At 49.2% G+C, this 25,567-nt stretch overlaps 1 protein-coding gene across 2 annotated transcripts in view; it reads left to right on the forward strand.

Moving 5' to 3' along the window:
• The first annotated feature begins 636 nt into the window (after positions 1-636).
• The window catches only part of CBFA2T2 (CBFA2/RUNX1 partner transcriptional co-repressor 2), a 60,342-nt gene continuing 35,411 nt past the window's right edge, over positions 637-25,567 (forward strand). Inside the window, exon 1 of one of the 2 annotated variants that reach the window (XM_064674307.1) lies at positions 637-738. In XM_064674307.1, the coding sequence (XP_064530377.1) occupies positions 711-738 (28 nt within the window). In that variant the 5' untranslated portion in view covers positions 637-710. Of the gene's footprint in view, positions 739-22,468; positions 22,921-25,567 lie in introns of those variants that run through there. The other variant, XM_064674308.1, reaches the window with a different exon arrangement.

Below are 25,567 nucleotides of genomic sequence, written 5' to 3' on the forward strand. Positions count from 1 at the left end.
TGTAACACCTGGGGGGTTGTACAGGTGTTGTAACACGTTTGGGGGTGTACAAGTACTGTACCACCTTTGGGTGTGTGTGTACAGGTACAGTAACACCTTTGGAGAGTGTACAGGTGTTGCAACACCTTTGGGTGTGTGTGTACAGGTACAGTAACACCTTTGGAGGGTGTGTGTACAGGTATTGTAACACCTTTGGAGGTGTGTGCACAGGTATTGTTACACCTTTGGAGGGTGTACAGGTATAGTAACACCTTTGGGGGTGTGTATACAGGTATAGTAACACCTTTGGAGGGTGTACAGGTATTGTAACACCTTTGGAGGTGTGTTTACAGGTATTGTTACACCTTTGGGGGTACAGATATTGTTACAGCTTTGGAGTACAGGTACAATACACCTTTGAGTGTAGAGGTACTGTACAACCTTCGGGGGGCGTGTGTACAGGTATTTTAAGACCTTTTGGGTATAGGTATTGTTACACCTTTGGAAGGGCTGGGGAGACCTCAGCGGAAGGCAGCAATGGGGCCAGACGGTTCTGAGGAGGGTACACAGCACAATCAGGCTGAACTCCATCACTGACCCGACACACCCCCCACCTCCCCTCCCCACACATCCCCTTCCTGCCCGGCTCCCGGGGCGGGCCGGCCAAGCCGCGCCCCCGCTCGTCACGGGGAAGGGCCGGGCCGGGCGAGGAGGCGCCGAGCAGCCGGGCCATGGTGGGGATCCCGGGAAGCGGCCAGTGTAAGATCCAGGAGCGGGGGAAGGGGAGGGGAGGACCGGGAAAGGCGCCGCGGGGCCGGGGGCGAAGGTGCGAGCGGGGCTGATCCCCCCGAGCGGGGCTGAGCCCCCCGAGCGGGGCTGATCCCCCCGAGCGGGGCTGATCCCCCCGAGCGGGGCTGAGCCCCCCGAGCGGGGCTGATCCCCCCGAGCGGGGCTGAGCCCCCCGAGCGGGGCTGCGGGTCCGAGCGGGGCTGAGCCCCCCGAGCGGGGCCGCGGGTCCGCACCGAGACCCGCCCGGGATGTGCGGTCCGGGGGGTGCTCAGCGGGCTGCTCCGTGCTGCTGGGGGGGACCCCGGGGAGCCCCGTCCGCGAACCCAGCCCGGCAGATGGGTTTGTGTTCCATTTCCAGGCTGCATGGGTGGCCGGGAACAGGGATTTGGTGGCCGGGAATAGGGGTTTGGTGGCCGGGAACAGGGGTTTGGTGGCCGGGAACAGGGGTTTGGTGGCCGAGAACAGGGATTTGGTGACCAGGAATAAGGATCTAGTGACTGGGAACAGGGGTTTGGTGTTCGGGAACAGGGGTTTGGTGTTCGGGAACAGAGGTTTGGTGACCGGGAATAGGGGTTTGGTGACCGGGAATAGGGGTTTGGTGGCCGGGAACAGGGGTTTGGTGACCGGGAATAGGGGTTTGGTGGCCGGGAACAGGGGTTTGGTGTTCGAGAACAGGGATTTGGTGACCAGGAATAGGGATCTAGTGACTGGGAACAGGGGTTTGGTGTTCGGGAACAGGGGTTTTGTGTTCGGGAACAGAGGTTTGGTGTTCGGGAACAGGGATTTGGTGTTCTGGAACAGAGGACTGGTGACTGGGAACAGGGGTTTGGTGTTCGGGAACAGAGGACTGGTGACTGAGAACAGAGGTCTGGTGTCTGGGAACAGGGGTTTGGTGTCTGGGAACAGGGGTTTGGTGTCTGGGAACAGGGTTTGGTGTCTGGGAACAGGGGTCACCATCGCAGGCTGTGAGTTTTGGCAGTGCCAGATCTCAGGTGTTGTGACCAAAGTGGTTTTGCTCCCTTCCTGGTGCTTCCCACATTCCAAGCCCACCACTAAAGCACGTCCATGTCCCAGTGGGTCATGCCACAGTCAAATATCCACGGCAGAGCTGAGACACGAGTGGTTTTTCTTCCACCATCCAAAGGCACTCGGATTGGCAGTGACCTGTGTGCGTGTGAATCCTGTGTACATGAATCCCGTCCCTTGCAGCATCCTCTCCTGCCTGGAGCAGGGAAGGTGAATATCTCCAGCTCCATTTTCCTTAATTTCTCAAAGCAGGAGGTCTGTTGCCAGGTCTGTGCTCTCTGAAAGCCGCGAGGTTGGTGCTGCTGCCAAGGAGCACAGCGCACGGTCAGTCTGTGCCTCTCACCATTATCAGCCTCCTGAGCGTTTTCCTCATCTGTTTATTTTTTATCCACATATGCATCCATATTGTTTATCCACAATTTGGAATGGAGGGTGAGCTATCCCAGGATGAGGTGCCGGACAGAGCCGTGGTGTCCGTGGGTAGTGGCTGTCCAGGCTGGCAGCCTGGATGGGCCATTTATGCACAGGCTGGATCACAGCCTCCAGATGACTCTGTGGGTAAGTCATAGGTCAGGGAAGGAAGAAAAGCAGTTAAAAGCACATCCTAAAGCTCAGGAAATGAGGGAATTTTAAAACGAAGTGTGATTGCTCATAGGGAAGCAACGTAAGATAGTTACTGATGCTAACGTGGAAACCACCCTGGAAGCTGCATTCTCAATATGGAGAAGGAATTACCAGGTTACAGAAGTTGCAGAGGGTGGTTTTATACTTTATTGTGCTGCTTTGTGCAAGGTGTGTGGAGACGTTTGGGATGAGGTTGTTACCCCTTAAGGCAGTTACAAATATTAGTCTGCCAGAGCATTTGGACTTGACACAGCCGGGGGGCCCAGATGGCTGTGGCAGGAGGAGGGCACAGCAGTGGGCAAGCTGTGCCACATCCATGTGGATCTGGAGAGCCCTGGAACCTGGCTCCCAACCTGGCTGCCAGGGAGGGCTCTTCATTTTGTCAGCCTTGAAGAAAAGGCCCCACAGAAGGAGCTCGTGTGAGATCATCTGCTTTAACCCCGCTGTCCAAAGTCAGCCCTCTGTGCCTGATCTTTCTCCAAGCTCCCTCTGAAGTCACATCGGAGAAACAGGCCCTTCTGAGGGTGATTCCAGTCATGGACACGTCTCTTTGGATGAGACAAATGACACACTGGAGGTGCCTGGGCTTTTTCATTGACTGCAAGGGGAGTTCAGGAGCTGGCTTAGGCTTTGGCAGCGAGGACTTAGATGAAACAAATGCCACCCAGCGTGTCTGCTCACGGTGCATCCTGATGATGTACAGAGAGACTGGTCAGATTTCCTGTTTCTCTTAGACTGAGCACTGGGAGGAGAGACAGACCTTTGAAATCCTGCTTAAAATAATTGAAGCTAAGGGAGAGAGGGATTTTGTCCCTCCATCACAGCTTCAGGGTGGGTATGTCAAACCGGTTCTTCTCTCAGCTGTGACACTTTCTGCAACACTGGGCAAGTGGTTTGAATATTTTATTGGATTGTGGCAGGAACGTCTGGATGTATATGTGGCTGCTCAGTTTTGCAATCTGATATTGAGAAGAAACACTTCCCTGTGAGGGTGGGGAGGCCCTGGCACAGGTTGCCCAGAGAAGCTGTGGCTGCCCCATCCCTGGAAGTGCCCAAGGCCAGGTTGGACGGGGCTTGGAGCAACCTGGGATAGTGGAAAGTGTCTCTGCCAGCTGTTGGACAGGCTGAATGCTGGCACAAGACATCACTTAGTTCTTGGGCCTGGTGTCTGCCCAAGAACACTTGGGTTTTATCTTTGGTCTCAAGAAAGTGAATAATCAGCTGTAGACTCCTAACTTTTATAAGCACAAATTATCTGTATTGCCTTGGTTATCTGCCCAGTGATTTCTGCTGTATTATAAACACAGATCCTGGCAGTGTCAGGAGGCTTTTGATTTCTTTGGGCGTGTGTTACAGAGAAATGGATCAGTGCTCAGTGTGAAACTAATAATCGGGAAAGAAAGAAGAAATGTGGGACTGCTTTGAAACTTTGGGATGTTCCATATTAATTTAAGGCACACACTGACTGTCATGAATATGCTTTTCTTACATAGATATTTCCAATGGGCAGAAATTAAAATGGATCATTTGGGGACTTAGTCTTGATTTTCATATGCTGTAAAATAAAAGGCTTAAGGTGTTGCTCTTCCCTTGTGCCAGTGTTCAGGAGAGTGAAATAAATTCACTTTTTAAAGCAGTCAGAGAAAAGAAAAAAGAGTTTGATTCAGCTGCAGAGGTGTCCTGGACATCATTTTGGCTATATTTGTGCACTCCAAGTTAATTGACCCTGACCTTAGAGCTCAGCTAAAACAGCCTTTACTCCATTTCATGTTTTTCTAGAGAGAGCAGCACTAACTTCTACGGGTAGTAACATTTCTGGCAATTGGACTTTGAGGTCAGAATCTGCACATATGTTTTCCTCAAAGACATGCTTTGCAGTCTTGGTGTGATTTAAAGGATCAGACTGTTCGGGCAGGGTTTTTCTCCAGTGTAGATTTATGTTGGTATTTAAGATAGTTGTTGCTAATAGCCCTCAGCCTTGGGTTGCAGGGGTATTTTCAGAAGATAAATGGCATGCTCTTGGCTTGACTTTAGGTCCATAAGTGACACTTTGAAGCTTGTTGAAAAATATTTCAAAAATAGTAGAGAATTCTCTCATTGCAGGTATGGTTTTGAATGGAAAACATAGCATTAGCCTGTTTTTCTGTAGAAATAAAATAATCAGACAAATACTTAGTGAATGCTCACAAACTTACTACTGCTTTTCCCTAAGTGGGCTTGACAGACACACTGGTTTGTTCACATCAATACCAGCTTCTTCCTGGTTATCTGTATTTTTTAATCCTCGTGATCTCTGGTGCACCTGGTTGCTGTAGCAGGAAGTTCCTCCCAATATATCGCCTGGGACACTCCCAGGTGATATAAAACTGGGCGGTTTATCCCGCCTTTTCTAACAGGAGGCAGCAGGAGGTACCAAATCCTGAAGGAAAGAAAACAGGAAGGCTGTATGTGAGGGTGGGGTGGTCTGGCTAAGGACTGGTGAGGGACGGTCGGGTTGAGCACTGGCACCGGTGGGACTGGGCTGGTGGCAGGCAACAGCTTGGCAGCGCTGAGGAGCCAGTCCAGGGACCCTGCCTGATGCCCACCTGGCCAGCAAAGCCTCTTCAGTCACCTGAACAGCAGTGGTGAGCACACGGGTGAGCCTGATAACTCATTACATCCCAGCTATCTTCTGCCTGTCAGCCGGCAAATATTTGCTTTGTGCCTCTGAGCTGTGCATCCTGCCTGCGGAGCCTCTCGGGATCTGCCTGGAGGTGTTTGATCGAACGGAGGGGGAAGAGGGGCTGTGGTGTGGGGTCCAGCTGTATGGTCACACGTGGTCCTGGGCAGGCAGAGCTCCTGGTTGTCTGCCTGGAGCACGGACAGCTTCCTTTTCTTAGGGGAGTGTTGTGGGCTGCAATATTCTGTGGCTGAGAGCGAGCATTTTCCTGGGTCTTGGCTAAGCAGAAACTTAATTTAACACCTCTTTAAAGGCTGGGGATATCTCAGCCTGCGGCATTTCCAGGTGCAGGTGAGATTAATTTGCTTATCTTAGGTGAGGGCAGGTAATTGCTTGTGCAGGGGAGGTACCGGAGTCAGGATGTTAAAATACAAAGGAGTCAAATGGCTCCTCTGTCCCTCCCCTGCTGTGCAAACTCGTTTGCATTAAAACACCCCGTTTAGCAGAAATTCTGCAGGGTCCTCCCCTCCTCCTGCCTGATTAGCTTTGTTGGGGGCCAAGAAGCCACTGTTGAATTGTGACTGTGAAGCGCTGAACTTTGAGGGGAGATGAAAAAAACAAACCCTTCAGAACTTTTGCGGCCCCGGCAGCGCGTCCGCGGGTCGGTGATGGGGGTTCGTCCTCTGACATCACCAGGATCTCCTGACATTTCTAGTTTAGAAACAATAACTCGCCTTATCCGTCGTCATGTTTTTCTAATTAAAGACAAAGCTTGGTAAATATTTTTTAAATGATTGAATTTCCCAAGTATGGAAAACACATGTGGGGAGTCAGCCTGGCTGCGTCCGACGCGCCTTTTCCCATCGTGTCCCTCGGAGCACGCGAGTGCAAATGCAGATTTAGAGCTCCGGGTGACAGGTTTATCTGGGATGACTGGCAAGGATTTATAAACCAGGAGGGGATTTACTTTGCTCTCCCTCCCTCTCCTTCCCCCTTCTCCCCCTCCCTGCCTCCCCGACCCCCGCCTCAGAAATAGGAAATTGGGATCACATTAAACCCTAATTGGTTTGGCTCCAGCGCTAGTTCGGTGGCTGCCAAATAGTTAATTTATTGCGTGAGAGTTTGGCCATGTGTTGAGAGGCAAATTTGCTCGAAGCAAGGCATCTCTGTAAACTCTACATCCATTCCCGTGCCAGGTCCTGTTTACGGCATCTCCAGAGTGGGGTGCAGGAGGTGCTTTCCATACCCATCCTGGCAGGACAGCGAGGGGGGACCCCGCCGTGGGGCTCTGCCTTCCCCGCTCCCCTGCCAAAATTTCAGGAATTGTTGGCCTAAAAGAGCTTAAAGTGGTTTTAGCTGGACTTGGAGACAGACCTTTGGGAACAGCCAGCCAGATAAGGCAGCCAGATAAGACGTGGGAGGCTCTCAGGAGAGTGAATCCATGTTTGGGAGACAGCAGCAGGCCTGGGCTGTCACATCCCAGCAGGGCCAGCTGGGACGTCCCCAGGGGTGGCAAGATGGCTCTTCCTGGGTGATGTGAGGAGGGGAAATGGGAAGCAGGCATACCTGGCTGGCTCCCCAGGGCCCCACACAAGCGCTCCTTGTTCCTGCCCTTCTCCATGAGGCCGGTGGCTGTTGGACATCCCGGATTTGTCATCACTTGCTGTTGGACTGGAGGCACCTAGTTGTGTTTGTCACCTGGGAAGTTTTCCTGGAAGTTGGGCTCCAGTAGAAGAGCTTGCATGGGCTTGAAGGACGAACATCCTTCGTGCTCCATTCACCAGCACTTGACAGGGAGCTGTTTGGATTTAAGAGGATGCTGCAGCCAGAGTTAAAGACTCTCACTGTTAGCCTGTCTCCAGTTTGGATTGTGATTTGCAAGAGGCTGTGTAAGGAATAAATCCATGGCTGTGGCATTTTCTTTCATTTCTCGCTGAGTTAAATAACAAACTTTGTGTAAGGGAGCTGCTTCCAGCTCCGAGGCAACAGAATTATCACCATCGGGCTCAGCAGAGCCCTTTCTGTGTCAGCTGCTATTTCCATTGTGAACTTGATACCTGAAGGCTCAATATTGTGACCCTTTAATTTTCAGCTGCTGAAACGTGCCCTGCGAGCTGGCTAAAGAGGAAGAGCTCAGAGGGGAATTTGCAATAGTTATGCAGTGGGAGCAGTGTGTTTCTTTGGGTACTTCTTAAGTGCTGAATGTTGAGGAGAAATTGATAGGTAGTAGCAAGGCACATTTAGCAATACTTTTCTGTAGCTCTTGCTTCCTGGGATGTAATAAAATCCATTAAGTTCTATTTATGATCCACGGCTCAGTATAGTAATAGTTTTATTTGGATAATTATGGCTGTTCTCCTGATAATGAGAATACTGAACATTTCCAGGCATACTGCAATGTTTAGAGGGGTACTGGGTTGGCACAGCCAAATGTTTGCCAGTTTTACTGAGGAGTCAGAGAGACACCAATTGAAAAAAAAAAACAAACTGGATTAAGCCAAGCCTCTTTGTAGGAAGGCAGCTCCTGCCCATGGATGCCACGTTGGGCTGTGCTGCCCTGGATTTGCCAGCCATAGCATGGAGGTACAGCAGGGTTAGACAGATCAAAGGGAGACAAATTGGACAGGTAATTTGGAGGCAAATGTGGTGGTTTGTTTTGGAGAGCACCTTTTAATCCCCAGGTCTGAAGGCAGGTTCAACATTCATCAGGGAGCAGCCACTCCCCACTTGTGTATCTCCTACCTCGTTTGAAATGCAGCCACTTCTGGGATGAGCTACTGTAATTACTTTAAAGTACATCATACTTCCACTGCTTTTGGCAGGAAGGAAGGAGGAATACTGTGCTCCATCGCCAGACAAAATAGAAATCAACAATTGGGATTTTTCTCAAAGAGCGGATCTGTCTTCCCTGCCATTAAATCCGAGTTGGATGGGAGCCTTGTACCCATTTTGCTTTCACGGTGTGAGCGTGGCGTTCTGCAGCACACAGCCCGTGTTCACACGGAGATTTAAGGCAGCAAACTCGAGCCAGAAATTCTTTCTAGCACTTTGCTTTCCCTCTGCTGTTTGCTCCCCTCTTCGCACTACAGATGCTGATGGATCACCTTCCGCGGTGGGGAACGAGACGCGCTGTACTTTACGTTGTGCCGTGAAACTGTGTCATCTTCCAGCTTCAGGAACGTTCTTCCAGGGAGGCATTCCCACTCCTGAACCATCACAGCTCAGGAAGTACTAAAAACCTTTGAGCTTAGCTTGAGGTCACTTGCGTCACCTGAACACCTTCCTCCTGTTTGCACCTGGGCGCGTTTCTGAGTGTGTGTCCGTGCTTGTGCCAGGGTTGGGGGTGTGTACAAGCAGATGCATCTAGGTTTCTAGCTTCCTTTTTTCCCTAATCCCTTCTCCTCCATATTCACAGATGGAAATTGTGTTAAATTTGACATCCTTTTTATGGAGCCCTCCACTTCCCTGAACCAGTTAGACTTTCGCTCTCTACAACTCCCTGAAAGGAGGTTGTGAAAAGACAAGAGGAAGTGGCCTCAAGTTGCACCAGGGGAGGTTTAGATTAGATATTACAAAAGATATTTCACTGAAAGAGTGGTCAGGCACTGGAAGAAGTTGCCCAGGGAGTAAGTGAGGTCACTGTCTCTGGAAGTGTTCAAGAGGCACCTGGATGTGGCAGTTGGGGATATGGTTTAGGGGTGATAAGGGTGGTGCTGAGTTGACAGTTGAACTAGATGATCCTGAAGGTCTCTTCCAACCTTGATAATTCTGTCATTCTGCAGTGGTTGGGGTTTTTTTGTCAGATCTGCTTAGAAATGGAGAGAAAAGGCAGCGATCTCGAGGACGGTTTCCAGAAAAATATTGGGCAAATTTGTGGTGACCCTGAAGCAAACTAGTTTAGCAGATCTGGGAGGGCATCCCCAGGACCTTCACAGAGCTGGAATGGTTTAGGGCTATGGGATGGAGAAGCACAGGGGCAGGAACAGATCCTTGGCCTGTTCTCTGCTCTCATCTGTGCATCCATCTCTTGGGAGCCAAGCCACCTCTCACCTGTGCAGTTGTTCCCAGAAAAGGGCAGCAAGAATTCACAGAAACACGCAGTGGTGTGTTCACAGCTTGTAAACCTGACTGTGGGCTATCAGGGACTGCAAATCAACATCAAACAAAATGGAATTTTGGGTGGATCACCTACATCCATTTACTGCTGTTTGTTTACCCCATGCTGCAAACACCTGACTCCAGGTTACTGCCCTTGGTCCACCTGAGTTTCCACATTCCAGAATACACTGGTTGGCCTTTTTTCCCCCCAGGGGATGATTTTTTCTGTGAAATCTCGGTCTTACCTCTTTGTCTGCACCAAGAAGTTAATTTTATGGAATCTTTTTAGGAAGGAATAATCTTGGCCTTGCACTGGTTTTGCACTGCAGCACTCTGAAAATGTTTCCAGGCACTTGTCTGACCATTTTCTTCTTGAATATATTTGTCTCATGGAACAAACCTTTTTTTTTTCCCCTGTGTAGTGAGGGAAAATAAAACCTCTTTGGGCATGTGAATGGGTAAATAACTATCAGAACCCACAAACTGTTGAGCAGGTGATTTTTAGATCTTAGATTTTAAACTGCTATGAGTTTAATTTAAATGTAAAGTCTTCAGTCCCTGCAGCTACTGTGTTCATCAGGTTTTATTTCCCATTTAATAATTACAGCAGTTTCCCTCGAGCCCTATACCTCTAATTAAGAAAGCTAAGTCTGAGATAAAGTTAATGAAATGAAATTTGTTATGTTTTTATGGTGAAATGCATTCACAAAAAAAAAAAACATTTGTAGACTTCATCACTTCTCCTGAACATTGTTCACCACATCTCCTTGTTCCTCCATCAGTGCTGAGGACTGTCCTGGTGGTGTAAGGACAGGTGAGCATAAAAGACTAGGATCTTGTGGATGCAGGAATTGTTGCCTTTGGTTTCACAGGTACCAAACAAGATGGTTTGGCTGGCACAGGATCTCTGCTTTTTCTTGTGTATGTGTCCATAAGAATTGCCTCAGTTTCCAGAGCCCCTTTTGGTGAAAGCCAAGGCGAGGAGGAGCCGGTGGACAGATCTCCCTGTGCACGTGCAGCACACCAGGAATCTCAATCTGTCACTGATGATCCCATCCAAGTGGCTGTGCTGCTCCCAGCAGCAGCTCCCTGAATGGAGATGCACCTCTTCACACCTGTTTTATAACAACAGAAGCAAAATATTCAGGGCATCCAAATAGTTTATAGCCCAACAAACAAATTCTGGCAGTGGGAGCGCGAGTTTCCATCTCATTAAGCTGTTGGCAAAGCTCTGGTAATTCCAGTCACTGATACAGTGCAGGAATTATCCCTCGACACGACTGGCTGTGTCAGGTCAGAGCATCACTGTTCTTTCTCAGCAGTTGTGTGTTTGTACTTGAGGGTAAAAGAAAGTGTTGAAATGTCAATTCACTGGGTTCTTCTCTGGTGCTGGAGCAAGGTCTTGTGAGGTCAGGAAAAAAGTGTCTGAGGATTTCTGTACCACGGGCATAGAGTGGATTTCTACACCTAAGTTGTAATGAGGAATTTTTTTCAAATCTAATATTTTTTTTTTTTAGTACAAAACCTGACAGAGATTCTCAGCTTGACAGAGGCTAGAGGGTTCATCTTGGAGCTCAGCAGCCGCACTCCAACACAGATTGGCTTTGACTCAGTTCCTGCCATCTCCCAGCTCTTCACTGGGCTGTGTGAAATCAGCTGGAGCTTTTTGATCCACTGTCTGGGGGCAGGTCAGCCATATCATGGCCATTCCCATTTTGGGAAGTGTGCTGAGAGATGGAGTTGGATGAGCTGGAGACTGTGATGTCCTCTGGCTCCTCCGGCAGGCAGAGGATGAGGCATTTTGTTGGAAGGGTGGCACGCAGATGTCTGGAGGCATGGGAAGTGTGTCTCCAGTGCTGTTACAGATTTTATGGTGTCTTGCAAACAAGAGAGAGCAGTTTGCTCTCCCTGCCACGTGTTAACCTTCCACAGCTTGAGACAGGCACATGCAAAATTCATTTCAGAGGTTGCTCGTCCAGTCCCAGAGACTAAGGAATGTTGTAGTAGGGCTTTTATAAAATTTTTATGCTTTAGCAAAATTCCTATAGTTTCCTCATTAAAGCAGGATTATCCTTTTGTGATTAGCTGCTCTGCATGGGTGAGGAAGACAGCCACACTCCACTTTCCTAATGGACTTTTCCTGCCTGCAGAGATGTGCTGAGAAAGGGGAGAGGCCGAGTTCCCAGGAGACACAGGGATGCAGGTGTTTGGAAAAGGGACCCAAGAGGAGCTTTTACAAATGTCTGCTTGATTTGACTTGACTCCTGAACACACAGAAGAATTGTAGCAGGCTGCACCTCCAGCACTTCCTACCATTCAAACATCCCATCTCTGAGACTTGTCCTGGCATTTAACAGCCTCTGTTGTTGGCATGAACCTTAGGGAGTGAACTTGCAGCTTTTCCATGTGCCGAAACAATCAGGCAGGAAAGCCTTTCAATTTGCATAAGGATGTTCCATAGTCAATAGAAGCTGATCCTGCAGGCTTTCTGGAACTAATTCCCGTCAGTTTGGCTTTGCAAGATCTAATGTAACCCTCAAATTATCTCCTTTTTTCCAAAAGTTAATTATGTAGAATCACAGAATGGTTTGGGTTGGAAGGGATCTTAAAACTCATCCCATTCCAGGCCCCTGCCACGGGCAGGGACACCTTCCACTAGACCCAGTTGCTCAGAGCCCAATCCAGCCTGGCCTCAAGCACATCTCATGGATTTTTTTTTTTCCCAGTATGACTACAAGTCTGAATTCAGTTCAAGTCATCTAAAAATCACTGCTAAGTAACAAATAGCTTCTTCAACTGATGCTGTAGTTTCCAGACATTTGGAGCCGATTGGGAAGTGGGTTTGCAGGTTTTTTTTAGTGCACTATCTGCCTCTACAGCCTGTAGACACATAGTTACATACTTTTGTGTTTCTAATATAAATATTACCATCATTGACCAAGGACCTGCAGGAAAATGGTGCAGAGAAATGCTGAAGCAGCACTGCTAACCTGGTAGATGTATTACACTGCTGCTTTGTGGTGAGGAGCCTCCAAGAAGAATGAACTGTTGGACCAGAAGCCTGCCCAGACTGCAGTTTTAACCTCAAGAGAGGTGTTATTTGACATGACTGCTGTAAAAATCCCTCAAAAACCAGTTTTAGTACTTCTCTTGCTCTGCTGATAATGACATTCCCTATAGGATAAGTGTTTGTCATCTGTTTTTCTGGAGCAGTAAAATCCCGAGTACTCACGCTGTAGCTTGGAGCATCGGGTCAGACATCGGCAGTGAACAGCAGGATGCTCTTCCTTCCCCTATCCCAACTGGAGCATCCTGCCAGCCTGGAACCCATCAGGATGCCTGGGCACAGCTGCAGCTGTTGTGCTGGTGGGGTTGGTGCCACCCAAAGCTGTTGTGTGAGGGGTGCAGCTGGTTGTGAGTGTACAAAGTCTGGGGCATCTCATGGTGGTCTGCTCTGAGAAGGACCAGTGGTGGATCTGTCACTCATCTTCACACCTTCAGGGGCTCCTTTTTGTTGAAAAGCTGCCCAGCTGAGCTTTTCAGGTCCCACGGGCTCAAAGCAGGCAGATTATTAACCACAAACACGGCATTTACAACCTGAATACTGACAGGGCCTTGAGTAAGGCAGGAGCTGCTGTAACTCTGATCTCCCCCTGCAACACGGGGCAGGGCTGTGCCTGGCCAGGTGTTTGCCTTTAACTGCAGCTGCTCCATCTGCAGGAGCAGGTGGAGCCGTTCAGCAAAACACAGCTGGGAAGAGTTAAGAGCAGCCCTGGAGGTGCTCGTTCACCTGGGCAGAGGACACCCCAAAGCAGGATCACAGGCAATAAACTTGGCTTCACCTCAGCCACGGCTCTGGGTAGAATTAATGAAATGAAGAGGAAGTAGATGTATGCTCAAGCTGTTTTAGTTTTTTGGTTTTTTTTTTCCTCAGTAGCAACAGCCAAATCAAATCAGCTCTCTCCAGAACGCTGCTGTTTAACCGCCCCTGCCATCAACTCCTACCCCACTTCGGAGAAGCTTTGCTGGTGAATCTCTCTTTTTCATCTCCTACTTCAGGTTTTTATTGCTGTTTTCTTAAATTAAGATGTTTCTTTCTTGTTCCTTCCCCCCAAGAATTTTTTTTTTAATAACTTAAGGTGTAGAAAATCAAGATTTTGATAACTTTTGAAGTTTCAAGTTTAGTAAATCTGAGGTTTGGGTTCTTTTCTGTGTATGTTAATTAACTTCAACATACAGATGGTTGGCTTCTTCTGGCTCTTGAAGTTGTCTGAACATGTACAACCAGTGTGTGGGGTAGGAGATACCTGACTTCTTTGATGTGATACTCTCAGTGCTTTCAGCCTATTGCAAAATCTTCTCTTTGAGCTTCCATCCCCTTGCACAGGGACGGTGGCACCTGGGTGTGAAATGCTTGGATCCAGGGCAGGCAGCTCCTTAGAAATGGTTTCCTGCTAAGGACTTAGGGTGGAAAAATAAGTTTGGGGAACTTTGCATGACTCTCTGCTCCCCATCTCTCTGACTCCACAGGGAGTTTTTTGTTAGTGCTGCTGGGTTGGTGTGGAAAGAGCTTGGACACCCGGGGAGTGAGTGGAGATGGGCAGCTCTGGGTGAGGTGGGTCACCCTAAAGCTGTGCTGGGGCTGCTATGGCTGGAAGGGTTGGGAACAGCTGTGGTGGTGTTGGAGGGACCTGAGTTCCCTCTTCAGCTGGGTTGTCTCAAGCTTCTGCATGTTAAACCTGAAAGGTTGTAAGGCTGGGTGGGTTGAGTGCTCTGTCAGCCTGGTCTTGCTCAGCTGTTTCTCTCAGGAGAAGGTGGCTATGGTTTTCTGAGACCTGATTTTCTGTACCTGTTATGTTTTGTTAAATAAGGTTGTTTCAGAAGGGTCTTGTGATTGAATCATTCTTCTCTTGGAAAATGTCCATTTGTTAAGACTTTCCTTGGGACCAGAATGTTCTCAGGAGATCAGAAACGACCCTTAGGCGCTCCATATTTGTCTTTACTAAATTATACAGCATGGCCTAAATAAATATTTACTGATTTGAGTCTGGTCTTTGGCATCCTGGTAGAGCACTGGCTGCTTGACCTTTGGCTGTCCTGATGTCTTCTTGTTTTGTGTAATTCTGGAAAGAATATTGGGTTTTTTTGTTTGGTTTTGGTGTTTTTTTAATAGCCATATGGAAGGAGATGATTTTAAGTCCAAGTGTCACAAGGTAGGGCTGTTTTAGGCCCAGGGCTCCTGCTTGCTGAAGGCAGTAAATGGTGTCCTCAGCTTGATCTGGGGGTGAGTTCAGGGGGAAGGGTGGATCCTGGCAGGTCCTGGTGCATCCAGCAGCACCACCAGACACCATTATGGTCCCACGTGTGCCCTTGTCGAGAGGGAAGGGCCCACTCCAGTGGGATCGTGGGCTGAGCTTGGCTGTGACTCTTGGAGGAACAGTGTAATGGGAATGACAAGAGAGTTGGACCAGAGGAGAAAAATTCATGTTAGCCGGAATATGGCTTTTCATCCTCTTAAAATTCTTTTGCTTCTTTGAAGTGTGAATCCCAGATGCTGCAAAAGTATTTTTCCAGACGTGGCTGTGCTGTCTTGCTGTGTATTTTCCACCAAATTGCTGAATTACTGTTTTCTTTCTGGTCTTCAATTTTTTTATTTTTTTGTTTTTCATAGCTTTATCTTTTTGTCTGGATGTTTTACATGGCTAAAACTCATTCCTGCCTCTCATACCCATCTGAGAACTCCCCCGTGAGTCAGTGTCCCCACCGAGCTATCGCGTAGGACAGGAATGCTGCCTTTTTTCCAGGAAACTTGTAAATGTGAGTTTCCTGTTAACACGAGCTGTAAATCTGCAAATAGGCTCTGCTTCCGTCAGGAGAGGAAGGTAATAAAAATTTCAGGTCCTCATTCACTGTGCCTGCTCCTCCTTGAGCTGCATCCAAGCGCTCCAGAGGCACGGAAGGAAACCTGCTGGTTGCTCTGCACCTCTGGAAATGAGTCCTTCCCTTTATTTTTTTTCCCCCTTTAGGCACCAAAATATGGATGCAATCCTAATAAAAGCCAGTTGGAGAATCTCAAAACCCCTGATGATTCCAAAACGATGCTTCACTGCTTGTTTTCTCCTTTCCTTTCCCCCTGCCTCTTCCACCGCAGAGCTGATCTTGTTTTGGGGAGTTAACTCTCACCTACATCCAAACCATTTGGGATAATGAGCTGGCAGGTATTAGGACACCAGGCTGTGTGTTTTTGGGAGGCTGAGGTATGCTTTATTTCTGGGTAGGTAGCAAGGACAGGTAGCAGACACCTGAGCAGGTGGCTGAGCTTGCTCGGCAGATACTGTGGGCTTAGAGCAGCTGGGATGAGTGTGCTGATCTTCGGGATCAGCTGTTGGGAATGCTGGGGAATCTCTGTGCTGTTGGGGAAGGGATGGAGACAGGTGAGAGGCTGGGAGGTGGTGGGAGCAGAGCGTGGAGAAAGGAAGCGAAAAAAAGAGGTTAGAAAAGAGATTAAAAGGAAGAAGTGGTTACAGACCATGGAAACATGGAGCAACAACGGGCAGGATAAAAAGGAAGGCCTGGATGGAGGCTGAACTCTCTTAATAAGCATCCCATTAATGAATCGTTTCTCCTGCGGCAGCACCGGGATGTGGACGATATCCAGCCCTCTCCTCCTGACCTCTGCGCTCCCCTCGCTCGCCGGCTGGTTTTCCAGGCTGGTTTTCCCTTGGCTCCCTGCCCCGAGCCAAACCACAGCCTTTGCGAGAGCCGGGGGCAGGATGGGAGGCACATGGCAGCGGTGGAAGGGGAGCCTCTCGCAGCCGCCTGTGCCTGGGTGGGCGTGCTGGTTCTTTCGTAAACTAATAGCTCCCAGCAGTGCTACTAAATCAGACTTGGTGGAGCCGGGAGCGGAGCGCTGGAATGCCGGGCCAGGCGCAAAGGGCTGTGCTGGGTTCTTTCTTTTTTTTTCTTTTTCCCTTTTTTTTTTTTTTTCAAACCCCCCCCCCCCTTTCCCAAACGCAGCGTTAGGTCCAAAGGGTCAGCGGAAAGCAGGAGAGGGAGCTGGCAAGGATGGGCTGTGCAAAGAGCAATGGTTGAAAAATGAATTAAAAAAAAAATAAAACAGCCCTAAAAAAGCATGTTTTAAACTGGGGTTGTGGTTCTTTGAGGCTGGAAGGAAGGGAATCCTGTTCAGTGCTAAACCTGCAAAGCCAACAAACTGGGATGCTGCTGGGAAGCCCTCCTTAAAAATCCTGGGCTGGTGGTTTTAGTGGGTTTAATGAACAAAACAGCTGAGGATTTTATTTTTTTAAAGCGACTTATGGGCAGGCTGTGGTGTGGGTGAGAAATTGGGATATTTTTAATCAAGGTTAGTGACAACTAATTAATGAGGAAAGACCCCTCTTTTGGTGGCTGTGTGGTGGGGAGGTACCACCTTCCTCTTCTGGAGGACCAGGCAAGGAGCAGAGGCCCAGCAGCCCTCAGAGATGAGCAGTCCCAGGGACTGGAGGGGAGGGAAACTTGGGATGAAATTGGGGGAAAAGGCTTCTGTTTAAGGAGCCCAAGATAAAGAAGGAAAAGCCAGAGGCTGTAGCAGGGAAGTCACCGATGGAGGGAAGTGCTGGAAGCAAACTGGGTGCATGATGACCCTGCTGTGGGGAAAGGGCTTGGGATCCATCACTTACATTTTCTTGCTCACATTTTGATTGTCCTTTCTGGGACAAGGCCCAAAACACAAGTTCAGCTGAAGAGTCCTGCTTTGATAAGCTTTAAGCTGTGCTTTCTTAACTGTTCAATATATTCCATATGGGAGGTGGTAGGGAGTACTCAGAGCCTGGAGTAGGGTGTCTGATCTAGGACACAGCTCTCAAGGCCCATTTTCTCACCTGCAAAAGGGAGGATTTCTGCTTCCACAGCTTGTCTGCACCACAAACACGTGCTAAAGAGGATGGCCCTGCAAGGACTTGGGCAAAAGCGTCAGATCTAGGCAGGTAATTGGGTTTTCCAAAATTGTAGAGGGGTGCCTGAGAGCTGCAGTGGAGCTCCATCAGCACAGCTTCCCATGCCAGGAATGATCCTGATCGGGGTGTTGGGCACTTAAAGATGAACATCACTGAAATGACAATTGGAGGGGAGTGGATGTGTGTATTTTAACAAATCTCTGTAATCAAACAGCACTGCTATTGATCTGGAAAATACTGTCAAGTTGCAGAGCTGTTGGACTAGAATTAATCCTCTGCAGGCTGGATTTTACTCTCTCCAAATAGGATTACTCATTTTTTCCATATTTTTGTGTTTCGTTTAAATACCCGTGACAGCTACAGAAGCTTGAATTTCTAATCAGAGCAAGGGTGTTAGATTTAGGAATTGGTTTGTTGTTCTGGGGGGGATGTTTTTGGACAAGATGTCAGTTACTGCCTGGTTTTTCTTTACTTTATGGTCACAGGAATAAGGCAGAGTCTGCTTAGGTGACATGTGTCCCCCCCATCCTTAATGGGTGTCCAGAAGTAAAATTTCAGTAACTTCCTTAAATTGTGCCTGGGTTGGTTTTTTGTTGGGTTTTTTTTGCAATGTCTCTTTGTAGTTGTTCTGGGTGTAAAATTCTGCCAGCTTAGTTAAGACCAACTTTTAATATGGTTTTTCCCTTCTCTGGGCAGTATTGAAATGGCACAAAAGCCAAACACTGCTTATGTTCACTCCTGAAGGAGGCAGTATAATTATATGTCCTTGAGAGGTGGAGCCTCTCTGCTCTGGAGACAGGCTGGGAGAGCTGGGGGTGTTCAGCCTGGAAAAGAGAAGGTCCAGGGAGACTTTAGAGTCCCTTCCAGGGCCTAAAGGGGCTCCAAGAGAGCTGGGGAGGGACGTTGAACGAAGGCCTGGAGTGACAGGACAAGGGGGAATGGCTTTAAACTGACAGAGGGCAGGGTTAGATGGGATATTGGGAAGAAATTCTTCCCTGTGAAGGTGTTGAGGTTGGATGGGGCTTGGAACAACCTGGTCTAATGGAGGGTGTCCCTGCCCATGGCAGGGGGTGGAATGAGATGAGTTTCAAGGTCCCTTCCAACCCAAACCGTTCTATGATTCTATGACAAATTAAGCTTGTTAACATAATCTGCCATGTGCTAACTCAAATAATGGATGTATTGAAAAGAGGATGTTTGTTAAATGTGATATATTTGCCAAGAATGGAGAGGTCTAATCTCTGTTTTGGGGGGGTTTCACGTTTGTCTGTTGAGCTTGAACTCAAGTCAGCCAGTCTCCCCTGCAACCCCACCAGCATCCCTTCAAAGGGAGCAGTCCCTTCTTGGCTCCACTGACTTGTAAGGCATAAAGAAGGCAATAAAATGTTTGACTTTCCTGCCAGACCTGAGCCTGGAGGAGTACGAGGATCCCAATTGGTTTCCATCAGATTCCAGTTAGCATGAATTTACGGTTCCTACTTAGCCTGATAAATGGCTTTGGCTGCCTCGGTGCATTTGAATTTATTTTCCTGTGCGATGGAAAGTGGTCAGCTTGAAAAGGCCAAGGCTTTCCAGGGTTGCCGTGATTTCAAGTGAAGCTTCTTTCCGAGGCAAGAACACAGCAGGCAGAAAATAAAGCCGAGGCACATCATGAAATATGTGTGGAATAGCAGAGAAATCAGAAGCAGTTTGGGTCTCTTGTGCTTTGCTGTGGCAATGGGCTGTGATAGGCATAAAAATTCCACTGGAAACTGGAAAAATTCTTCAGATTTCCTCGCTTTCCTCAGAAACCACACTGAGCAGCAGGTATCAATAGCTCCCAGTGTTCAAACTTTGTTTGCATCGTTCTTTCCATGGAACATTCCCAGGAGAAGAAAGCAGAAGCAGATTAGCATGGCGAGCTGGGGAAAGCGGTTTGCCCCGTGCTGCCTGCAGTCCTGCTTCCTTCCGCTGTGCTGGTGATGTCTGGGCTACAAAATGGGGTTTAATGCATATTTGGGGAGCAGGGAAGCCTTTTGGTTACAGTGAGGTGCTGCTTGGGGTCAGTAGATAAGTGGACTCTCCATCCCTGGAAGTGTTCAAGGCCACGGGCAGGGGGATGTAACGGGATGAGCTTTAAGGTCCCTTCCAACCCAAACCATTCTGTGACTTTGTGTCTCACTGGCTTCTCTTAGTGAGTTGCCTCTGCTTTCCACGAGCTCTGTTTGTAAAGGTGGTGGCTGAGCAGGACATGGTTTCTGGGATGCTTTCTCCTGGCTCACTTTGAAGAAACTGGAGCTGCCGTGTTGGTGTTCCTGGAGAGACCAGTTGGCAGTGGTGTGCTTGCCTGTGGCTCCGTGGATCTGTCTCATTTGAGGGGTAGCTCGTGTTTTGGATGAGCTGAGGCACGTGGGTCATGTGTAAGACACAATCCACGAGCCTTTCAAAGGAGGTTTTGCAATGGCTTCTACTCAGAGCACCCCAGTGACCCCACCTTTAGTTTTTATGCCTTGAGGGCCCAAAATCACACGTGCATCTTCCTTGTTCTGAGCCATGAGGTCTGGCATATTCCTGCTCCCCCAGCAGTGGGGATGTGTTCCCCTGGGGATGTTGGGTTTTTGGTTGACATTGGGCTGTGGACACCATGGCAAAGAGTGTGAACCATTTTCATTAAGGTTTATAAAGTCACATCACTGGAACTTGTACTTGAAGTACTTGGAATAGTGTAAGTTTTCGACATTTCAAACTACTATAAGTTGTAAAAATAGGGAAAAGATTTATTTGACCATGGCTTGACAAAGGATAGTTAGAACCCAGTTGTCACAGTTGGGGACTGCTTTTGTTTGTGTGAAGTGAAACGTTACAAGCTGTTCAGGTCCCCAAGTTAAAATATGATTAAAAAAGAAGTTGAGGGAACACGAGGTGCTAGTTACCTATCTCACATAAAGCCCCCAAACCCCAGGCTGTCCTGTGTACCTTCTGAGAGGGCTTTCTGGGATGACTTTGACCCAGAGAGCTGCCAGCTGACAGGCTGCATCTCTTGAGCACCTTCTGTTTGCCATCCAGCATTCACCCCTCTGTCTCACTGAGACCAGTCAGCTTTCGAATTCCCTGGCTGTTTTCAGGCTGGTTTGGCGACGTTGGGACAGGGCTGGACAGGGCACAGCCGTGTCTGATGCTGAATGCTTAATGCCTTGAGCACAGGGCTGCATCCATCTGCCCGGTACCATCTCCACTGGGGACAAAGCTGCAACATGAGCTTGCTTCTTATAAGACATCAGAGAATCCACATAAGAGCCTGTGCTGTCGGCACGACCCCGGCCGGGGAGGGCTCCTGTTGGGGACCTCACAGTGCGAGGCGCCGGGGAGCCGCTCTTGAGATGCAAGTTCCATAGGAAAATAACTTTATTAGTTCTGGTGCTGGTGGAGCTGCTTTGGGTTGTGTCTCCCTTCATTGTCTGTGTAATTTAGAGATGATTTTTCCATCTCAGCTTATGAAATATTGAGAGCTTCAGTATTTTGCGCAACCTCCATCAGAAGTGTCAGAAGCCCCAGCGAGCTGAACTTTCTGCAGTTAAGTGTTTTATTGACTTGCCTTGCCAGCAGCCCCACCAGCAGGGCCTGAGGTGCAGCAAGAAGTGGATGCCTGCTCCCAACCCACTTTGCTGCCTGAGCATCACCTGGTGGGATGCTCTAGGTATCCATGTGCTGATACCTGAATGTGATTCACTTTTTTTTTTTCAACTGAAGCGTGTGAAATTGTTGGTCTTGGGTTAAGTTTGGAGGTGGGAGAGTTGCTGTAAACCTGTGCCCCCTCTGCCTGCAGCCAGCCAAGGAATCAGCAGCTTCATGTGGTCCTACAGCAGGCTGGAGTCCCTTCCAAAATGCTCCCCCAGTTATCATCCAGTATCCTATACTGGGAGGCCTGTCTTTTGCAGGAGATTGTGGCCCCTGTGTTCATGCCGTGCCTGCTCATAGAATGCTTTTTAATACTTCCTTTAAAGCACTTTTCTCCCTTTACAGCCTTTTCCCCTCCCAGAGGGATGCAGAGGTACCTTAAACTAATTAGGAATAAGCAGCAGAGAAGCAGGGGGTGAAGGGTTAGGTGGGATGCGGGGGGGCAGTACCTCTAGAAGGTTTATGGACCTGGCTTGGCAGTTAGCAGTAGCCTGCCAGAGCACTGGGAATTTCATAAAAAGAAGAATTTTCTGTCTGTGAATGAGTAAATATCCTGTCATGCCTACACCAACTATGGAGAATTTGGCACGTGTGTTTTCTGGACTTCTGAAAAGTCAGCATCCCTCAGCTTGGGCTCTTAGTTTGCTGCCCTGGGAAAGGACAGAGGGAATGTACAGAGGTCCCTGGTTCTCCAAAAAGTAGCTGGAGGGAGAGGCGGCGTTGCCTGCAAAGATTTGGGAAGGATAGCAAGAGCTGAACCTGCTCAGCTGTGTGGACTGGATTCACCATCCCTGCCGAGATCTTAAAATGTGCCTGTGCACGGTCTGCAAGCAAAACGCGAATGTAGCTTTGTCCTCCTGGGGTGGTTTTATGGGAGCTGGGAGGAGGATGGTTTTTGGGCAAGAACCGGAGGGGTGGTTGCCCCTTCTCGGGGCAGCACAGCCGGCAGCCAGGGACGCCCATCTGCGTGGCCAGGAAGGCTGCTGTGTAAATGCGTGTTTGCCCAGCGCCCGGCTCGAGTGAATGGTGCTGGGCTGATGGGATTAGTCAGGGGCCTCCAGTTAATATCTGTTGTTCGCACCACACCTCGGGGAGCGGCTATTGGGGATTACCGAGGGGTTCGGAGATGGCAGAGCCATCAGCCATGCAGTCTGTGCATTAATGGGAGGGGGAAATGGTCAAATGTGGCTGTGCCCGGTGGGTTCCTGCCCCGAGCCTCCCTCGCTGCTCCGAGGTCCTGGTGGAGTTTGCTCCGCATTTCGGATTTACATTTTCCTTTAACACTTCCTCTTCGATCCCAGTAATATGTTGCACATTTAATTGCCCTTCCTTTGAATTTTCCAGTCTGCTTTTGGTACCCTTGCAACATCAGTATCTTGTTATCTTGTTGTTGCTTCTAATTGCTAACACATGCCAGCTTTTCCAGCGCTGCAAACTCTGGCGCTGGGTTTGTTGGAGCGGGGGGAGTTTACAGCGAAGATTTACGTGCGTGGGGAAAACCTTCAGAAAATTAATCCTCTGGTTTACCCAACAGCTCTATCCGGATTTCAAAACCGAGGTCTGAGCGGAGATGCACCCCCGGCGCCGCGTAAGGCAGAGCTGGTTTTTGGGAGGGTGGCAGCGCCCGTGTCGGTCGGCGAAGCCTCTTTTCCTGCCGCCGCTGTCTCGCTGTTATTGCCGGCCATAAACAAATTACGTGTATTTAACAAGTTAATGTCAGGCGGGCTGCGAGGCGCTGGTAGGTGTGTGCCTGGTGACATCAGCTGGCGAGCAGCCTGGCAGCAGCGCGGCACAGGCAGGGAGCAGGCAGGGAGCCGAGGGTGTGTTGCCTCTGAGCTGGGTATTCTGGCAAGGTGGAGAGCTGGTCTGTTTGGCAGGACCTTCCCATCTGGGATCCATCTGTGTTTCCCTGGAATCGGACAGGCGGCTCCAGGCAGTGAGAAATCGCAGATGTGCGGGACCTGACACATGTCCAGCTAATGAAAGGAGAAGGCAGGCTGGGCTCCGGCTGCGCTCGAAGATCACGAGCGGAGGAGGAGGAGGAGGAGGAAGAGGAAGAGCGCTTTTCTTTCTGTTTCAAAGAAACTAGGTGTATTCAACAGCAGCTGGATCCTTGCAACCTCGCCGGTTAGGGTAAGCGAGAGCCGGGTTTATTTTTAAACAGCGCTGGGTTAGGCTCAGCTCATCCGGGCGCAGCGGGGGATGCTCGGGGGGGATGCTCAGCCCTTGTGCCGCCGGCAAGGTTTGAGGAGCGACGTGTGTTTTGCCGGCGGGCTGGGGAGAGACCCTCAACCTTGGGAGCAGGTAGAGGGAGAGGGTGGGAGCGGCGGCGGCCGCAGCGCTTCGCCTGCCTCGCTCCTCTGCAGTGGCCGTGCTGGGGAAAACTTCAATAGCCGAGCGGCTGCAAGCGAGGATTCTGCAGCTGAAAAAACACTAAACTCTCTCTGAGGAGAGCTGCGGTACAGCTTGTTCCGTGTTGCTATGGAATGGTTATTATTTTTTTTTTTCCTACCCCCCCAACCCCTCCTCCGTGAGCAGAGGGCTGGGATTCAGCGTTTTCTGGGGAAATGGCAAAGCAGGAAGGGTTTTGTGTGTTTTAGCAGAATGTGGTTTTTTTGCTGTGCCCAGCCTCACTCTGGTTTCTGCATGCTGGTATTCAAGCTCGGAGGGGGGGGGGTAAATCTGCAGAGGTGGATTTCTTCCATTGGCTCCCAAATTTCCTTAATTTTCCCCGTGTTTTCAGGGCTTCTCTGCATTGTGGCAGAGGCTGCTCCCTTTTTGTCTTTGCGCTCCTTGAGCAGCAACTGATGCTCCCAGCATCTAAATCTCCCGGATCAATTTTGTGATACCAGCACAGACCTCCCCCTGTATATTTTCACGTCGGGCTGCAGACTGCTGTATTTTCTGGTTTTCTCTTGTAATCCCTGGATCCTGTGTATTTAGTTTAAACCTGCTCTTTTCCCCCCCTCCCTGTCTTTTGGGAAGGTTCAGCAGTTGAAATTGCTCCTCCAACCCTCTGTGTAGCTTCTTGTAAAGATACTTCTGTTCCATGTTTGCTGAGCTGCTGCCCCAGGGCGTGCTCCCCAAAATATTACCAGCTTTTTCTCCCTCCTGCAGCACTCAGCTCCCCTGCAACAATACTCACAGTCCCTTTTATGTGCTGGAGAAATCCTTCCCCGCCACGGAAGATGCACCAAAATCAGCACTCAAAGTTTGGGGAGCTGAAATGTGGCTGAGCATCGCTTGCTGTCAGGCTGGAAAAAGAGAAAATATTTGCTAGGCTGTCTGGTGCAGGATGATTCCCGTTGGTGTTGCTTTGTCCAGGTTAGTTTTTAAGTCTGCCAGATGACAGAGTTTCCCAGGGGAGAGCCTGGCCAGGCTCCCTGGCTGGGTGCATGGGCTGCAGCTCTGTGCTCAGCCACTCTGTGGGCCACCTTAACATTCTCCTTCTCCTGCAGCATGCAAGCATTTGGGTATAGGCTTTAAAAATAATATATATATATATATAAAATCTGCTTCTGCAGACACAACAAACACCTCCCATGTGTCCCTTGCTGTCCCCAGAGAGGAGGCAGAAGGAGCATGTGCTGCCCAGCGCTCTTCAACTTCAGCGTCCCAAAGTGCACCAGCACAAAGGAGGTAGAAACCCAAAAAGTGTCCAGCAAAGCCAGACAGAGTGTGATGATACCTAAAAGCAAAGGGCTGTGCTCCTCTGCTGCAGCTCTCCTGGAGACTTCCCGAATTCGTGGAGGCAGTGCAGTGTGTTGGAGCATCTGCTCCTGTGGTCTCCTTGCAGGGCTCTGACTGAACCAACGGAAGTTTCGCCGGCATCAGGGCAGCGGGTTTGGCCATTAAACAACTCCTTTGCTGAAGTCTTGCTCAAGCCCTGCAGGAAACTTTGGGGTTTTTTTTTTTCCTCAGGTTCCTTCATTTTTGGAAAGGATTTGGGGTGCCTGACGAGCTGAGTGCTTAGGTGGGAGAGGTGATTGTGTTTTGGGAAAGAGGGGGGCTGGAAACTCGGTGGCCAGGTGTAATAATTTTATAGAAATGGTATAGGACATCCAAGTGAAGGCACCTTGTTTTTTCACAGTTGTCTGCTGGATGACATGATTTTTGCTATTAATGTGGAAAAGATGTTTAGTCTGATTTTTTTTTTTTTTTGGAACTACCTGGGCTTCATCTAAATGACTGTGTGTCGTCCTCAGCCAGGGAACCCTACCCCAGCACATCCAGCAGTTAGAGAAACGCACAAATAACGCAAAACTAAGAGACTCCAGTGTGAGAAACAAGGAAAAAGGGGTAAAGCAAAGGCAGTTTGAGCAAATACTGCCAACAGGAAAGTGCAGTTAAGCCAAGGGAAGGATTTGAAAGGTTTGAGGAAGGAGCAGAATTGCTAAAGGCAGGGAGAATAAATCGTTAATCTGAGAACTCTATTACACAGGGAATGCCCCAAGGAAAAGAGCAGAAACTCCATTTAATAGTGAAAAGGCCAAACCAGTGCTGCCAAGTCGGGCTCTGCTCTGCCCAGGGACTGGAGCCACAGCCCCTGCTTACTTCCAAGATGCTGCTATTTTTGCAACTTGCATCTGCTGGTGTTGCAGAGGCTTGTTCAAACCCGCCAGAGCTGAAACCAAGGGAGCTTTTCTCACGTGAACCCTGGGTCAGGCTCTTGGGTTTGTTTTCCTTTTGTCTTATTCCTCTTGGTCTTACAGGAGCAGTATTCCCGAGAGAGAAGGGTTTCTCTTAATGTTGCCTCATCTGCCCTGCTGAGTGTGAGTCC

Source organism: Pseudopipra pipra, chromosome 17, assembly GCF_036250125.1.
Source record: "Pseudopipra pipra isolate bDixPip1 chromosome 17, bDixPip1.hap1, whole genome shotgun sequence".
Taxonomy (NCBI): Eukaryota; Metazoa; Chordata; class Aves; order Passeriformes; family Pipridae; genus Pseudopipra; species Pseudopipra pipra.